Source organism: Hippopotamus amphibius, chromosome 1, assembly GCF_030028045.1.
Source record: "Hippopotamus amphibius kiboko isolate mHipAmp2 chromosome 1, mHipAmp2.hap2, whole genome shotgun sequence".
In the NCBI taxonomy this organism is placed as follows: Eukaryota; Metazoa; Chordata; class Mammalia; order Artiodactyla; family Hippopotamidae; genus Hippopotamus; species Hippopotamus amphibius.
Window position 1 is genome coordinate 133815556 of NC_080186.1, and position 16690 is coordinate 133832245.

The following is a 16690-nucleotide window of genomic DNA, read 5'->3' on the forward strand; positions in this document are numbered from 1 at the left end:
TTCTTCTTCTGCCGTGTCTGCCAGTTTCTCATGTCACCTCATTTCACCCTGGCCCCAGCCCCATCCTTCATTCTTACAAAATACCATTCACGAGAGATTTCTGAGCAGAGCAGACTTTGACAGAAGGTTTGGGCTGAAGAGTGGGGAAATTGCTGCTCAGGGCAGAGCAGACAGCATTTCAGCGCTTTCCCCAGGCCTTCCCCCAACCACCCCAGTCCCCGCAGATGCTGTTTCTGTCCACTGCGGCACCACCAAGCCCTCTCTTTGTTGCTCGACCCCCTACCCTCTCCTTGCAGACCCTTAGACCCTGGGGATTCACCATTCCCAAACCACATGCCCATTTAATATATTTTCCTAACAGAAAGAGAAGTCCTCTCCCCAGAGGACTCTCATCATGCTTCAAATTCAAAGTTCTCAAACCGCAGCAGACTTTTTAAAGGAGGCTTTAAAGCCCTTTACACAGCTCTTTTGTTGCTTTTGTTTTCTGGCTTGAGAAGCTTGTTAGGCTTTGGGATAGTTCATCTTAGGACAATAGTGAAATAGGTTCAACAAGTTCCTTCTCTTTGCCTTGCTCCCATGGTTTCAGGGAGTGGGTGGGAGGTCACAGCAAAAGAAGCAGGATTTCCCCAATCCACGCTCCCCATCTGGTCCCTTAACCCCAACGCAACTTAAAATCTGTTCTTTTTCTGTCTCCACAGTAGCAGTAGTTTTCCACAGACTTCCTCCCTGCCGCCAAGCTTCTCTCAAGGTTTGTACTCTGGGCTCTAGTGACCTACTCCATCCAAAATGCCATCCTGGCTGGATGGCCAACCTGTCCCAAAGCCTTTTGGCAAAGGTTTGTTGTTTCCTAAAAGCATCTGACATCTTCATTCAGCACTTAACTCAGTCTCTGCAGTGTGCCAAAGGCTGTTGGAGTGATAGGCTACTACACAGACCACACACACACACACACACACACTCTTTCTCAGGAAGGCAGCCTTGGCCTTCATCTTCCACACAGAGCTTTCCCTCCCTGCTGTTTTTATATGGTGCTTAGGATAGCGCTGCCTTTCTCTGTAGGTTTGCTTTCTCTAATGAATCTCACCTTGAGTTGCTAGTTGAGGAACATTTAAAATACAGATTAAGAGACCCCAGCCTCAAGATTCTGATACAGTAAGTCTGGGTGAGGACTTGCATTTCCAATAATACCTCCTCTGGTGTCCATGATGAGTGTTTGCTGAGAGTGTCCTCAAACTTTAAAATGCATATGAATCACCTGGGAGTTGTGTTAAAATGCAGATTCGAATTCAGTGGGTCTTGGATGGGACCCAAGGTTCTGCATTTCTAGCAAGTTCCCAAGTGATGCTGGTATTGCTGGTCCATGGACCCCTTTGAGTAGAAGCAAAGGCCTACAAGGTAGGACTAGACTGTGCTTATTTTTTATCCTAAAGTCTTGCAAGTGACTGGCACATGGTAGGCACTTTAAAAATGTTTGTTGAATGACTGACCGTCAAATGACTATGGAAAGCCCCCCAACTCTAATAAACAGATTTTTTTCTCATGCTAGGAAACTCACCTAGATTTACCAGATTTTCTGATCTTTTTTACCAAGAAAAACTGGAAATATGGCTTTTAATGTGAAATTACCTAATTTTTAAAGGTTGACTTAAGACTCTCACAGTCGTGTGAGACCCTCCTGCTGACACCAATAAAACCCACTACGTTTTCAATGTTTCCTCAGCATTTGAGGATATGGTGTTCATATTCAGTATATGGCTCCCACAGTGCCCGCCACACCCTTCAGTTTTCCAGCATCTGCAACTCACTATCTTATGAACCTACCTTGTGGTCCTTGCCTGGCCTCTGCAGGCATCTGAGCTTCAGACACTTCACTTATAGCGGTATCTCCCAAAGTAAATTCCACTGACCCCTGCCTTTCTGTGTTGGTGATGGGGATTATTAATATAAACAATTGATTGTTTTTGGAATATAGTCACTCCTCTAATATGGGAGAGGGGATTGGTTCCAGGACGCCCACAGATACCAAAATCCAAGGATATTCAAGTGCTTTGTATAAAATGACATAGCACAGTCGCCCTTCACACCTGCAGGCTCCAATCCGCAGATTTGACCCACCCACTGGCGGAACCAATGTGGAGTTGGCTGAATTCACAGGTGTGGAACCCGTGGATGCAGAGGGCTTACTCTACTACCTCAATCAAAATTGATCCCTTTTCTCCTAAGAGTGTCAGGACACCTGGTCCTCAGTCTGATCCTCTGGCTGCCCCAAGGTCAGGAAGATAAAGGATGTGCTTGATGTTGTTCCAAATCCTGTCCCAGCTCCCTTGAGGATCTACATAGTAAGAGTGGTGGGTGACTGTAATGAAAAGTAGTATTTGTCTGTCATGAATTGTGACTTGCTGGTGCTGGCCTGCAGATGCAGAAGCAGAAAGAGAATAATTCCTCAACTGTAAAACAGCCATGCACTATTGGCCTTGATTGTGCTACTTTCCCATATAGCTAGATTTCATTCATTCAACAGACATTGTAAAGTGCCTGCCCTGTTGGACTGCAAAGGTAGGCATGGGGAAGGTCTGTTCAGGTACTGGGAGCCTTAAGAAGGAAGCTCAAAGGCTCAGGCTGGCCTGATCTGCTTATTTAGAAGCAGGGAACATCATCTCAAATAATCCTGGTGACCTGGCTGGGAAGACTTTGGCTCTTCCAAGTAACTCTTCTCTCTCAGTGGCCCCGGGGGCAAGCAGTTTGCCCCTGGTGGTGTATTGCAGATGGAGTAACAGCCCTGGTGCAGAACCCTCTGGAATGCTTGTTAAATGCAGATTCCTGAGCCTGGCTGATTCAGGGTCCCTCTGGAATTCTCATTTATACACAGTGATGTTTGGGAACCATAAGTTCAAGTCCTGGCCCTGCCACTAAGAACACATGCTTTGTTTAGACTCTCTGAGTCTTTGTTTCCTGATATTCAAAAAGAAGATGATACCCACCTTGTGGCTGTTGTGAGGATGAAAGGTAGTGTACACAGGTGTCTTACTCAGGGCCTGGACAGAAGAGTGCTGAATAAATGTATATTGAATGAACAAATGAATGATGCATGAATTATTAAGAGAACATTCAACTCACAGTATTTCCCAGGCTTAAACAGCTGTTCTGGCACACAGAAGACAGCCTTGGCAATTCCAAATCAATACAGTCAAACCTTCCCTGAGGTTAGGAAACACATTCTCTTGGAAAGTTTCAGGGAACTGTCAACAAGAAAAAAAAAGTGATAGAGAAGGTGAAAAACAGGCTGGGTACTTTATAGGACCCAACACAGACTTCCTGATTGAACAGACAGCTGGTGGGGCCTGCTATGGGAGCTGAATACTTCTACCTACGTAGAAAATTTGGTAAAAAACAGAAGGCAGTAAACCCTGGCTCTAAAAGCTAACATTTCACCTCATCTTGGGTGACTTACATTTCTTTTTTGTGAAAACACTGAGAACATAGTTACCTTTACCGCCACATTGCCTCCACATGGGTGGTGTATTATGTAATATGCACAATGAAACAGTCACTCAAATGTGTGGTAGGGTCTCAAAATTTCACTGGCCTGGCTACAGAATAGGGCCTGAGCAGCCTTGTGGTTTCTAACAAGTGAAAATTATTATTATTTTTTTGGCCGTGCGGTAAGTGCCATCTTAGTTCCCTGACCAGGGATCAAACCCGTGGCCCTGTATTGGGAGCACGGCATCTTGACCACCGGACCACCAGGGAAGTCCCAAAAATTATTTTTGAAGCTGTGGTTTTTTGAAAGGGTAACTGCTGGGAACAACTGCCAGGGCATTTTGGGGGGGAAATGTATTATGACAAGTGAAAAATTTCATAAAGTAAATCAACTTTCAAAATGCTATACTTTCGAAGGCCATGGTAACAGACCACTTCCCAGAGCTGGAGGCAGAAACATTTCCTCACCAGTTCCAAACAAACCTCGGCCACCATCCCCTGGGGAAGAAGAGGTAATAAAGCATATGTTTGTATTTTATTTCTACCTTAGCAAATGAATCATCAGAAACTCCCGTTGAATACTCTTTTGTACTTTTATCTTCTATTAGTCTTAATTTTTTTAGTGAAAAAAATTAAGAGGAGGATTCAGATGAAAAATAATATGTTCTTTTTCCTTGGTGTTCCTCTTCCAATGGCAAATGTGTGTTTTGCATTAAACAATGAGAAAAATAATCCTGTTTTTCATTTGTTTCTTAGTTTATGACACTGCATAAGGCATAAACTGCTCGTTAACCCAGTATTTTTCATTAAATATATTATCATACTAAACTGAAGAAATTATTATGTCTATATCTTTCCTGATTAGAGGCTCCATTACATATGAAATGCTTATTCACAGCTACCTTTGCAACCAGTGTCATGATAAAAAGCAGTTCACACAAAATATCTTCCATTTAGCCTCACTTGGATGATTCTATATTTACATTAAGCAAACCAATGTTTCAGACTTTATGGAACTGAGGTGGTGCTTTATGGAAATGATTACTCAGAGGCTTTTCCTTTCACTTATATATGTAACTGCAAAATTTATTCTGTTTTTAAAAATTTACATTTTCAGAATTCACTAAATGAAGACTGGTACGTTTCTTATATTACCCGACCAGAGGCAGAAGCGGCTCTTAGAAAGATAAACCAGGTACTGTGCTAAAGTTTATTTTTAAGGAGTTATAAATATTAATAGAAAAAGAGACATGGAACTGAATTTTACTGAGTACCAGTTATGGGCTGGGAATTCTGCTGGGTGCCAGTCATGCTGTTATACCAAGGGGACCAATTAGTGCCAGCTTTCCACCTACCAGTGTCCATAGCAATGACTCCTAGGACCCTGGGGAAAAAACCTAAATTAAGGTAGTCATTTGGCTGGCAGAATCTTAGGAGACTTTGTTAACGAAAATGATCCATCTTTTCACAGGAATCATACAGCATCAAAAGGAGACTCTCTTTCCTCCAATTTCCAGCATCTTATTGGTTCCATCTTCCTCTTGATACACAGTTGCCATCCACATCAGTGTGAAGGGACCCATATTAAGACAGACAACAGCAAAGTTTTGTCCTTTCCCCCAGAAGTTTCTAGCTGTCGTTTACCATTAAAGGTCTCAAACCAGATTTCCTGTCTTCAGGTGCTGAACACTAACCTTAAATCTGTATATCAGAGACGGGAAAGCAAAGATCTTTCATCTTTCACATCCTTCACGTCTTGAGACTACAACAGTAGTTCTCAAGCTTGGTTGCACATTTAAATCACGTGGGGAGCCTTAAAAATTCTGATTCTGGTCTCACCAGGAGGGATTCCTATTTAATTAGTCAGGGATGCTGTCTGGGCTCTGGAAGTCTTCAAAGGTTGAGATTCTAGAGTGAAGCCAGGGCTACGAGTCCTGGGTCCACAGGTATATTTGTTCAACAGAGATGTTCTGACTAACACTAGAATATACTCAATTAACCTGGGATAAAAAGGAACAAAGGAAAGCCATTATTGCAGACTGATGGTTATTTAAAACCATCCTGATTCAATACACAGAGAAGGGAGTAATTTAAATGAGTCCTTCCTAATTCATTCTATTTTAATATTAGATCTTTATAGCATTAATATTATCGAGCTAATTTGTGGAATGAGATTTCAAAGTACAGGACAAATCACAATACTATTTTGGTAAATATCAGAAAAAAAGGGGAGATGAGAACACAGATGGTCCACATTGGATTTTGTTCAGGTGTTTGACGATGAAACACTGTATCTGGACACCATGAGGTTTTAAAACGGGTAAATTTCTTAGGAATTTGGGTGTTTTCTGACTTTGACTGTGGAAAGAAAGGGTTAGGGAGTTAGCTCTCAGGAGTAGGAAGATATATCTTTAGTTAATGAATAAAGCCCTTATTTTTCTGGCCTTTTATCCACTCAACCAACTATTCTTTGTTTTATTACTGAAAAAGGGATTCCTTTTTCATCAAGAGACTTCAAAGAGGTCTCTTTGAAATTTGGAAATTTCTCTAACATAATCTCTGCTGCCTCTTTCTTGACAACCAAGAAATCCATGACATGTGGGACTGCAGCTGTCTGGGAAACTAAATGTTCACTGAATTGTCAACTGGTAGGTTTCCAGATCCCTAGAGGCTTGTCTACTGCTCTTACAGGCGACAGGAATATTGAGCCTTGCTGCTCCCATAATAACAGGAATTTGTCTTTTGTAGGATGGCACTTTCCTGGTTAGAGACAGCTCTAAAAAAACAATAACCAACCCGTATGTCCTCATGGTGTTGTACAAAGATAAAGTTTATAACATCCAGATACGTTATCAGGAGGAAAGCCAAGTTTACGTGTTGGGAACTGGACTCCGAGGGAAAGAGGTAAGGACTTCTAGTTGTAAAATTTCCCCCCATTCTCTGTTTATGCCTCTCTGCATACCTACCTACATGGAACCTTGCTGTGGCATTCTTTAGGGTCCATACTGCCTGGAAGGAAATAACAGGTTAACAGTGTCTACCTCTACCATGGAGTCTTTCTTATATCTTTTATTCCAAATAGTCTGAAATCACATGTGTGACTTAAAAATATATATATGTTAGCATTTAAATTAAAAAAATGCACCAGTTAGATGGTGCCAAAGGCAAGTCCCTTCTGTGACACAAAGGTGAATGAAGTCACCACTGTGACATAATTTTAATGTAAGATTACAGTGTATTTATAAGTCTGTGTCTTAAACGGACATCTGGAAAAATGATGGATCATTTCTCACTAAAAATGGAGGTTAGGACAATAAGGTCGCAAAATTGCCAAAAACATTTTGCTCTGTTTTTCCAAGGTTTATGCGAGTTGCTTTTGGGGCAGTAATCACAGCTGGTGTGAAGGATACCTTTCAAGGCTGCTTTTTGCCAAGGAAACTATAGCTAACCTTAATGCCCCAAACAAGTTCTTTAAGTTCAAAGGTCCAGGAGGAGAATCAGCTGAATCAAACATCTCCAAAATGAGAAACAATTTACCCATAACTTCCACTTCACTCCACAAAATTTTAAGTTATGATAATGTAAACCAGTGGAAAAAACACATGATTTTCATCATGTGTTCGAATCACTGCTTCGGGGCATGTAGAGCTGCCTAGGTCCTATGGAAGCAGAGATGTCTGCCCTCTAGGATTTCTGTCGGTCTAGTGTGGAAACACACAAATACAAACCACTCACTGCAATTGTTCTGGAGGAAGGCACCTAGCAGAGCAGTCTTGGAGGAACTGCGTAACTCTGTCTGGGGTACCCAGGTGACTTCTGACCCGTATCTAGATGGATGGATGGGGGTCTCCCAGTCTGGCCATGAGGGGAAGGGTGGTCCAGATTATGAATGCAAAGGCTTGCTCCAGAGCTCTTGTGAGTGTGGAGGTGGCAGTGGGGACACAGCAGAGATTGTGAAGGAACTACTATGCCATGATATAGATATCATCTTCAGACACCGGGGACGCTGTCTGACCTCCTGGTTCCTTATACTTCCTGACATTATTAGTGATTTAGAGTAAAGTAGGGATATAGAAACCAAAACCAGACCACAAATAGAACAATCCTCAGGTAAGGCTATCATAATTAGACTCTCCCTCTCTCCCTCTCTTTATCTCTCTCTCTCTATATATGTAACCCCCTACATGAAGTTAAAAATATATATACATAAATCCATACTTGTCTTTTATCCATGGTTTGCTGGATATTGGTGAGGAATTATATTTTCAAAGTTCCATGGCAGAAATCATTAAAACATCTGCCAAATTTTACATATGTTTTCTTCCCATAATCCTCACACTGCACAAGGTAGGATATTATGCAGACGTGAAAAACTGAGAGTGAAATTCATGCTACCCATTCCAATGCTGATTTATCTCCCTATTTTGAATCTTTCAGGACTTTCTGTCTGTGTCACATATTATCGACTACTTCAGGAAAATGCCACTTCTGCTCATTGATGGGAAAAACCGAGGTTCCAGATACCAGTGCACGTTAACGTATTCTGCAGGTTATCCCTAGCAAGTTAGCCAAGCAAATGAACCTTCCTCCTGCCTGTCCCAGCATGGGAAGATCAGTCAAACGTGGTGAATGGTCAGACACTTGGGACTGAATTGAACCTCTCCACGTGAACACAAGGGTTTTGTCCTTTCACTTAAGAAAGTGTTTGTTTGAAATGAAGACTGTCAAATATCCCATAATTTATTTATTCTTATTCAATGTTTGTAAAGTGCATGAGTAATAATGTTCACACTTGAAGTCTAAGTAGTGCACTGTAATAATTCATTTTAAAAAGATGTGTATTTGAACATCTATTTCCAAGTTTAGTTTGCACACCTACAGAAACAGTTTAGGGTTAGTTTAGAAACACTGAAATGGTAACAGCTTTTGGTAACATAAAACTGATTTTTAAAACAGCCAATCCTTTGTCAGTCAAAGGCAATCATTGGTTTCACATGTATAATTTGAAAATTACTAAAATTCAGTTTCTTGGAAGCAATAATATAAGAGTCTTCAAGTGTTTCATCCTTTCTTATTTGGTGTTTTTTGCTGGGGGGATTTTTGTACATTTTTATGAAAAAGATATATGCATGTTGGGATTACTTCCTGGAATTAAAATTAATTTGCCTTTTGCTTTACTTTTTGGTTCCTAAAACAATTTTATTGACTTTAATTCATACTATTATTTTTTGTTTTAAAGCAACTTTAAGCTACAAAAACCAAAAGAAGACATTTTAAATTTAGAGATGAGACTCTGGTGACAAATACATCCGGATTTAATTTCATCACATTTGATACCCACATCCTACCACCTCCACCCCTACCCAACTCTAAAAGCATTGTCAAGTGATGTAGATTTCGACCAATGTCTTCCCAGGAAGATGAAAGAGCAATGTATGCATACACGGAAAAATTTGATCAGACTTTCCAATTAGATAACTTTCTTCTATTTTTATATCCCTGACAACTGTCATAAAGCCCTTCTCTTCACTCTTCCCCAAAAGGCATTATAAATTCTTCAAAGCAATTCAGTTCTTTCTTTCAACTTACATATAATCATTTAACAAAAGGTAGTTGGCATTTCACAAAACTAAAACCTCGCAGTTAAATTTTCCCCTTTAAGGCTTTGGTTGTTATTCTACAACTTTTATTAACAAAAATTTTTGACTTCTCTGTTTAATCTATGAGTTTTCTGAGTCACAAAGTATATCATGCATCTTCATTTTCATGAGCTAATAGAAGGACCACTGGAACAATCTGCTAAGATAACGAGTATGTGGAGACTTTTAATCAATGATGATAAAAAGGAAAATTTTTATGCTTTTTAAAATTTCATCCTTAGAAACCAGAAGTTCTCAAATTAGGGTACAGAACTCAGGAATTCTAAAGCTGAAAAACTTGCATTCATTTCCATGTTTATTCAATAGGATATTCAACAAGCGTTTATTTTATGCTTATTCTGTGCACTGAGCTAGGTGCTGGGTAACAAAGACAGAAAACACTACAAGTTCTGCTGACCTTGTGTCATGCTTCACAGTATTCTATACTTTACGTCAAAAATATCTAAAATGAAGGACATGGCAGATTTCAAAGCAACTATTTGGTACTGAATTACGTTTACAAGGTAAACAAACACATTTTTAAGTTTTCATTGGTGGAAAGGGACACAAATTGGGAAGTTTTAGCATAAATGTAACCTAAAACTAAAACCTATTCCATTGTGATGACTGAAATGAGTGATGTCTGATGTTTCTATGACTAGCATTCTTTCTCCCCTTCTTCAGGCCATGGCAACCCTGTTCTTTTGGTGGGGCTTCTCCCTTGCCCCAGACCTGGCATATGACACCAGCCTCACCACAGTTGCTCAGGACCCATCTTAATCAGAGTTGGGCCAATCAGGGTCTTTCTCTGGAATGTTAAACACAGAGACTGAGACAGAGGATCTCTCTTTTTCTCTGGGGTCCCCAAAAGGTAATGCTGTACACCTGGAGTTGTCTACCATACCTCTACCCCCTTCTACCCGGCATATGGAGGAAATCAGCTTTTAATAGGAGAGGATGAGGCCAACGCACAGAAACAGAACCAGGATAGAGGCAGCTGATGAATTAGGAGAGGCTCTGAAATCTATCCCAACCACGGACTTCCAAGTCACAGGAACCAATAAATGCTTCCGCTAGCTTGAGCTGCTTTTGGCCCTTGCTATCAGGAGAGATCTGATTAATATAAACTCATATCATACATTTATAATTTAGTAACTCTCTTTTAACCTAAGCCAATTTCAAGTATAGGGTAAAGGGTAAGCAGTGCCCCCCTGGCCAATCTCCTATGACATACTCTTGCCATTAATGAAATAAATTAGCCATTCCTTGAAACATTAAAAGAAGAGAAAAGCAGCCTTTAAGAGCATGAAATGATTATTTACAACTCAATATATTTTATTTTGTTTTTTATTATATTAAATATATTAGTAAACTCACTTCTCCCAGATATGTGTTAATTCAACAATAAAAAGTCACAATTCACAACAAATAAATAAAAAATCAGATTAAAAAACTGTTAGAAGCAAGGGATACATCTGACATTTTAGACTCTTCAAAGAGGGGGTTGTTTCTTTCTGTTTCCTTTAAGTCATCCGTCTTCACAGGATGACTAAAATGTAGGGTAAGGTCACAAAGTAGTAACTGGGAGAGCTCTGTGTAAAACAAAATAATAGAAGACATTACATTGTAGTACATATGTCACAGGCAACTATTATTACCTTAAATAGCTCTTTCCTAATTCTTAATTTAGTTTTTTTTTAAGTGATTATTGCTCAAACCATAATTTAGATATGCCCAATTCTGACTTGGAGTCAAATTTATATACTACAAAATAAGCATGATATAGAAACTTACTAGAAGGGCTCTTTAGCTCAAATTGTCAGCTATCTTACTAAACTGCAATACGATTTATGCAAATTTATGTATTTTTTAAAATTACTACTTTTATCTGTTATACATGCATATAGTATAAAGAATCAAATAAAGCATGTTACAAAAAATAGCAGTTCCTATCTCCCAGAGGCAACCACTTTTAACTTTTTTGGAGCTCATTTTGTTGCTTTTGTGGTTCTTTTCTGTGTTGAGTTTTTGTTTGTTTTGGGAGGGCTGGTATTTAACCTCCGTATCTCTAAATGATGTGTATTTGTTTTTCAACTTTAGGTATTATCTATCTGCTTCTGACCACAGAAGATTAAGATATACTCTTCTTTCACCCCCACTCCCCTAATATACCTGAGTACAATTTTTCTTAGCTTGCTATTTAATGTTTAAATTTTTTTGAGTATATATTCTTTATAGCTGAGTCTTATATGACATTTCCCTTCCTGCAAGCTACCACCCAACCACAGTTAATAATTGTTTCTTTTTTTCATTGCTTAATTATCATGGATATATCCCAAATTTATGCAGCTGGGTAAATCTCCTCTTGGTATAGTCAAGCGCCTTGACTATGCTATTGTTGAGGGCCTCTCCTCTCCTAGAGTCTTCTGATCAGCTCTACTCTGGACTGACAGTTCTTTAGGACTGCTGTACAGCTCACATATTGGGAACTCCCTTCACCAGCATCCTAGGGACTCCTTTCACCCCTCCCTTGTGTGGGAGATCTTTTTTCCAGAATCTCACGTCTCTCTTTTTTTGGTCTACTCCTTTGTTTGTTGATTGCATCCTAGGTAACTTCCTGAGATGGGGAAATTCATACGTCTGAAAATTTCTCTCTTTACACCAATGCTTAATGGATTGATTGGTTATAGAAATCTAGGTTGGACATCATGTTTCTTCGGATTTCCAAAGGTATTGTAAATTTTCTTTTAGCTTCCAGTGTTTCTATGGAGAAATTTCATACAATTCTAATTCTTAATCATTGTTTCTCTTTAGAAGATTTAAGAATCTTTTTTTCTTCTGGTGTTCTGAAATTTCACAGTATTCTATTTTGGTATGGGTCTATTTTCATATATTGTGTTGGGCTCTTTCACTGTGAAAAATCATATCCTTTAGCTCTGGAAAATTTTCTCAGATTATTTCTTTAATGACTTCCTCCCCATCCATTGTCTATGTTCTTTCTTTCTAACACTCCTATTTATTGGATGTTGGACTTCCTTGTCTGTTTTTTTGCCCTACACTCAAGGGAATTGTCTTCATTTTATCTTTAAACCCTTCTCCAGAGTTTATTTCTATTGTCACACTTTTAATTTTGTTCTCTAAATATTTTTTATAGTAACCTGTTCCTTTTTCATGAACATAGCATCTTCTCTTACTTCTGTGTGGATATTAATGATAGTTTCTTGGAGTTTTTTTTATCTCCCTTCATAATCTGTTTTTTCCTCATTGATTGAATCTATTTATTGGTTTTTTCTCTGTTTTCCATATTAGATGCTTTCCTCAAATATCTGTTTTCCACAGTTTCTGCCCGTATTTAAGACTGTGGTACTAAAAAGACAATTGGAAGTTCTTTGCTCATGGTAGGCTATATTGTGGGGTGATCTGCCTGGGTATTTTGGTGGGGGAACCTCTGCTATCAGTATCTTTAGGTCTTTTCTCTTAGGCTGGTCAGATTCCTGAAAGAAAAATCTGCTTGAGGGTATAAATCTGGCTGCCAATGTTTTGTAGCCAAGTGGGGGAAAAAAACTGTGGGTCTTGTAACTCAATACGTAAACTTTAAGACCTTTGTTTTTGGTACTACTCTTTCCTTCAATTTGTGAGACTTGAAATTTAAATCTCAGGTCTGTGGGTAACTGGTTGTATAACTCTGGGAAAGTTAGTTAGCCTCTCTATGTGTGTTTCTGTATCTATAAATGCCAATGGTATTATTTCCTACCTCATAAGGTTGTTATGATGATTGAGTCCATTTGTGTAGAGCTCTTGGAAGAGTATGTGGATTATGGTAAATGCTATAAGTGCTGGCTACTGATATTCTTACTTTGGGGAGAAAATGGAGGTAATAGTGTTCATTCAATCTTCCACGTTTACCAGAAGTCTACCTTCCTAGTCTAGCTCTACAAGTCCCTTTCATCTTCACTGCCTACCCTATCCCACAACTTTTCAGAAACACATTGATCATATTTATTCTATTTTACTTCATGAAAGAATAATCCCAAACTAGAACAGATAATCAAGCTTGAGAAGAATCTAAAGCTTCTCTAATTGTTTAAATGAGTGCAAGCATCCAGAACCAATTATTCATTTAATAAATGTCTTTCAAGAGCTTATTATGTAAGGGCACTGTGTTAAGTGCTAGGAATCCCCTTAAGGAGCTTACAGATGAGCAAGGGTAGGAAAAATACGTAAACATGCAATTACAACACAGTGTGATAGGTAATATGAAAAGGTAGAAGAGATGACATACTGGCTTAAAAAAAGAAAAGTTTTCCACTGTAAGTAACTGCAACTAGTAAGTAGCAGTTAACCTGGGGGATGGAGGGTGCAACAGTGGGCATCTCAGGCGGAGATGCACGTGTTAAGGCATAGATACAAAAAAGAGCAAATATGCAGATACGCAGATAGTTCGATGTGACTGGAGCACAGCATGTGCAGGGAATAAAGAAGGAGGCAACAGGCTGGAGAGGTAGGCAGGGCCTGATCTCAAGGCCTTAGGGTCCATTCTAGGAGGCTTGGACTTTATCCTGAGGACAATGGTGAGCCAATGAGCATTTTCAGCAGGTTTAGGTTTGAGAAAGATAATCCCTGCTGTAGTGTTTAGATTGGTTTTGAGAGTTGATGAATTAAGCAAAGCTAACCCGATTTCTTTATATCAGACTCGCCAGAGTCTCTGTTAGCATGTACTGTGAATTTGGGAGAGAATTATATAGCATAAAGCCCTTCCCAAACTTATTTGATCATCAGTTAATGGACTCCGTTTTTATTGCACACCATCTATTAGCATCTCCTGAGACAGCAGTGTTCCCAGATTAAAGTCGGGAAATGTTTGGGAGATGCTTGGGAGAACACACAGGAAAAGCATCACAGGCACTCACTATTTGGTGCCTAACTAAAAGCCACTCCCCGCTTCTTGGGGGCACAGCTTGATTGCGCTCGAGGTGATCCTGCCCCAGCTTCAGCAGTAAGTCCTGACTAGTCCAAATTGGTCTTGACAGTCCTATTTCCCTTGGTGGTAGCTGCTGTAGGGTACACATGTGGCACAACTCTGGCCAATGAAAGGAAAGGGGAAATGCGCTGGAGGGATCTGGAGAATGGCTTATGTAACAGACACAGGCAGAGACAGTGTCTGTATACGGTCATGTCTGTAGGTAATGACCATGAGAAATGATAAACAGAGTGAATACAACAGAGCAGAAATATGGAAAGAACCTAGTACGTGATGAAGTCTTTAAAACTCTGAACTGACTTTAGCGCTGCCCAAACTTGAATCTTCTTATAATCTTCCATATTGTATAAGCCATGTTAAGTTGGTATTTTGTTACTTGTACGAAGGTCTCATAACTGACACAGAGGCTGTCTTCAAATATCGAGTTGTCTTAAGAATAATGACTACATATTCAGTGGTTCCATGGTTAGAAATAGGACCAATGGTGAAAGGAATAGGGAATAAGATTTCAGCTAGTCCATGAAGAGGAACTGTCTAAGATGGAATAGACTGACTGGTGACATAGTTTCCCAACACAGGAAATGTCTGGTCAAGAATAGATGAACTTTCAATCACGGAAATTTTACATCCCTGGGATAAAATCACAGAATATGTCTCTAAGGTGAGTGACTAAACATCACAACCTGTAAGGTCTAATCCTACCAGAACCATTAATTCACACAATCAAGCAAACTTACAAGTTTTGACTTGGAAGGAACATTAGGGGCTTAGTAATGATTAATGAATAAAGATAGAGTTTTTCAGACTGTGACATCATTGTGTAATAGTTTGTTGAAGGGAAGGAAGGGGAGTAAATTTAAAGAGGTTAGTTAGACATCATAAGCTTTTCATAAAGCATCAGGGATAAAAATACAAGTCTGCCAACTTCCAGGTCAATGCTCAAACATAATGCAGCTTTAGAGATCTAGTTCATATTACAGGGTAAACACTTCTTAAGAAACAGAGAAATCCTAATTAGTAGGCAAAATTCAATTACAGCCCAGCAGAAGCACAAACTGACTCTACTATTTATTTTATAACAATGACGTGCAAACACTTTAATTTAGTGATTCCATACTTACCTCTCATTTTCTTTAACTCCAAAGAAATTATGTTAATGTTTTTAATTATGGCTTCCACATTTAGCTTATGGTCAGTAACATTATTCTTAAACATCTGATATTAAAAGAGAAACAAAAACAATGTATAAATCAGAAGTATTTAAAAATACTTTAAAAATACTTAAATTTTCAGCATTTCTAAAAAGAAAAATCTGTTACCTCAGAACTAAAATATAGGAAGGCATCAACTTGTTAATATTTTTCCCACTGAAAACACCTCTAACTGGAATTCTTAGGATGAGGTTTCTTCTTTAATCAAACCATATCCACAAGATGGGGCCCTTACAATGGAAATGCAGATGTCTCTGTTTCAGAAAGCCTCGGCACTTACAAACTACCTTACAATTTAGCATCTCATGTAAGATCTTCTCTAATTTTGTTTATGTAAGTCAGCATCTTTTCCTAACTTACGCTTGAATGAAAGGGTCCATATGTGATTTCTTGAAGTACATAGTAAAGCTTAAAATAAGATTCAATTATAATTCCTTGACTACAAAGATGGCCACTTCTATTTTAGCTTTGGGATTTAGGGCAACACACATTTTAATTTAGCTGAAATGTGTAAATCAACATGTTACTATGTTATATATACAGTACATAAAATTGGCCAATTGTGTCAGATTTAAATATATAGAGATGTTTCTAGGTGATTCCCTAGAAACTAACCTTAGCCATTCAAATATTTCAAAATAACTTGAATAAATCACAATTAGTGCACACAACTCCAGCAATGCAGAATGTGGGCAGTTATGTATGTGTCAGGCTGCTTGTTCAAAAAAGTGAGAACAAACTAACCTTGGAATCAAGTCTTTGCCTCTGTCTTTTTCTGAGTCAGGGGAATTTATCCTGTTTCACTCTCTTCAGAGCCACTGCAAAGGAAATAAATTTTTTGATCTTCAGACAATGGGTAAAACACATTTTGCTTCCACTTACAAGACCCCAGGCACTGAAAACTGAATGGTAGCTATCTTACTTGGGTATGGCAAAGCCAAAGATCCAGGTATGAGGGGAAAGGAAAGACGATAAAAAATAAAGGAGGTGGGGTGGGGATGGTGCAATGAAAGAACCTTAAAGAAATGAATGTAAAAATAAAAGTAAAAACCAAGAGGTAAGTAGAAACTAAATGGATAGAGAAATGTCCAAGGAAGTTGACCCTCCCTACTCTGGGGTCTGGTTATCCAGGGCCTTCAGGTGCCCGTAGGTAGGTGGGGTCCAAGGGCAGAGTGGCGAGGGGACCCCTCTAGAACAGAGCAAGGCCAGAGCTGGCCAAGCCTCCCCCAGGGAGCTCGGTCAGGACATCACTCAGAGAAGGAAGAGGCCCGTCAAACAGCGCTTCCCAAGGAGGTGGGAAGTGGAGACCAGTCTCGGGGACCAAGGTAATAGTGGGGTCGGAGGCCACGATGCCATAGACGGACGCACAAAGACAACTA

The 16690-nt window shown here is 39.3% G+C and overlaps 2 protein-coding genes across 3 annotated transcripts in view; one reads left to right on the forward strand and one right to left on the reverse strand.

Moving 5' to 3' along the window:
- LCP2 (lymphocyte cytosolic protein 2) overlaps positions 1-8088 on the forward strand; it is a 43533-nt gene extending 35445 nt beyond the window's left edge. For both annotated transcript variants that reach the window (XM_057729362.1, XM_057729367.1), the window contains exons 17-21: positions 699-748; positions 3898-3992; positions 4598-4675; positions 6229-6384; positions 7918-8088. In XM_057729362.1, the coding sequence (XP_057585345.1) occupies positions 699-748; positions 3898-3992; positions 4598-4675; positions 6229-6384; positions 7918-8040 (502 nt within the window). In that variant the 3' untranslated portion in view covers positions 8041-8088. The remainder of the gene's footprint in view (positions 1-698; positions 749-3897; positions 3993-4597; positions 4676-6228; positions 6385-7917) is intronic.
- A 2471-nt stretch (positions 8089-10559) lies between these two features.
- Positions 10560-15315, reverse strand: C1H5orf58 (chromosome 1 C5orf58 homolog). Its single transcript, XM_057724185.1, has 2 exons — positions 15222-15315; positions 10560-10711 (listed from the first exon to the last, which is right to left on the reverse strand). Exons 1-2 carry the CDS (start codon positions 15313-15315, stop codon positions 10560-10562), a joined length of 246 nt encoding a protein of 81 aa, XP_057580168.1.
- Positions 15316-16690: the final 1375 nt, after the last annotated feature.

Bases quoted from the DNA above. Each gene is read 5' to 3' on its own strand.
- C1H5orf58 (XM_057724185.1), bottom strand. From the start codon at position 15,315: ATGTTTAAGAATAATGTTACTGACCATAAGCTAAATGTGGAAGCCATA. The intron at 10,712-15,221 runs GTAAGTATGGAA...TGTTTTACACAG, and splicing joins GGAGTTAAAGAAAATGAGAG to AGCTCTCCCAGTTACTACTT.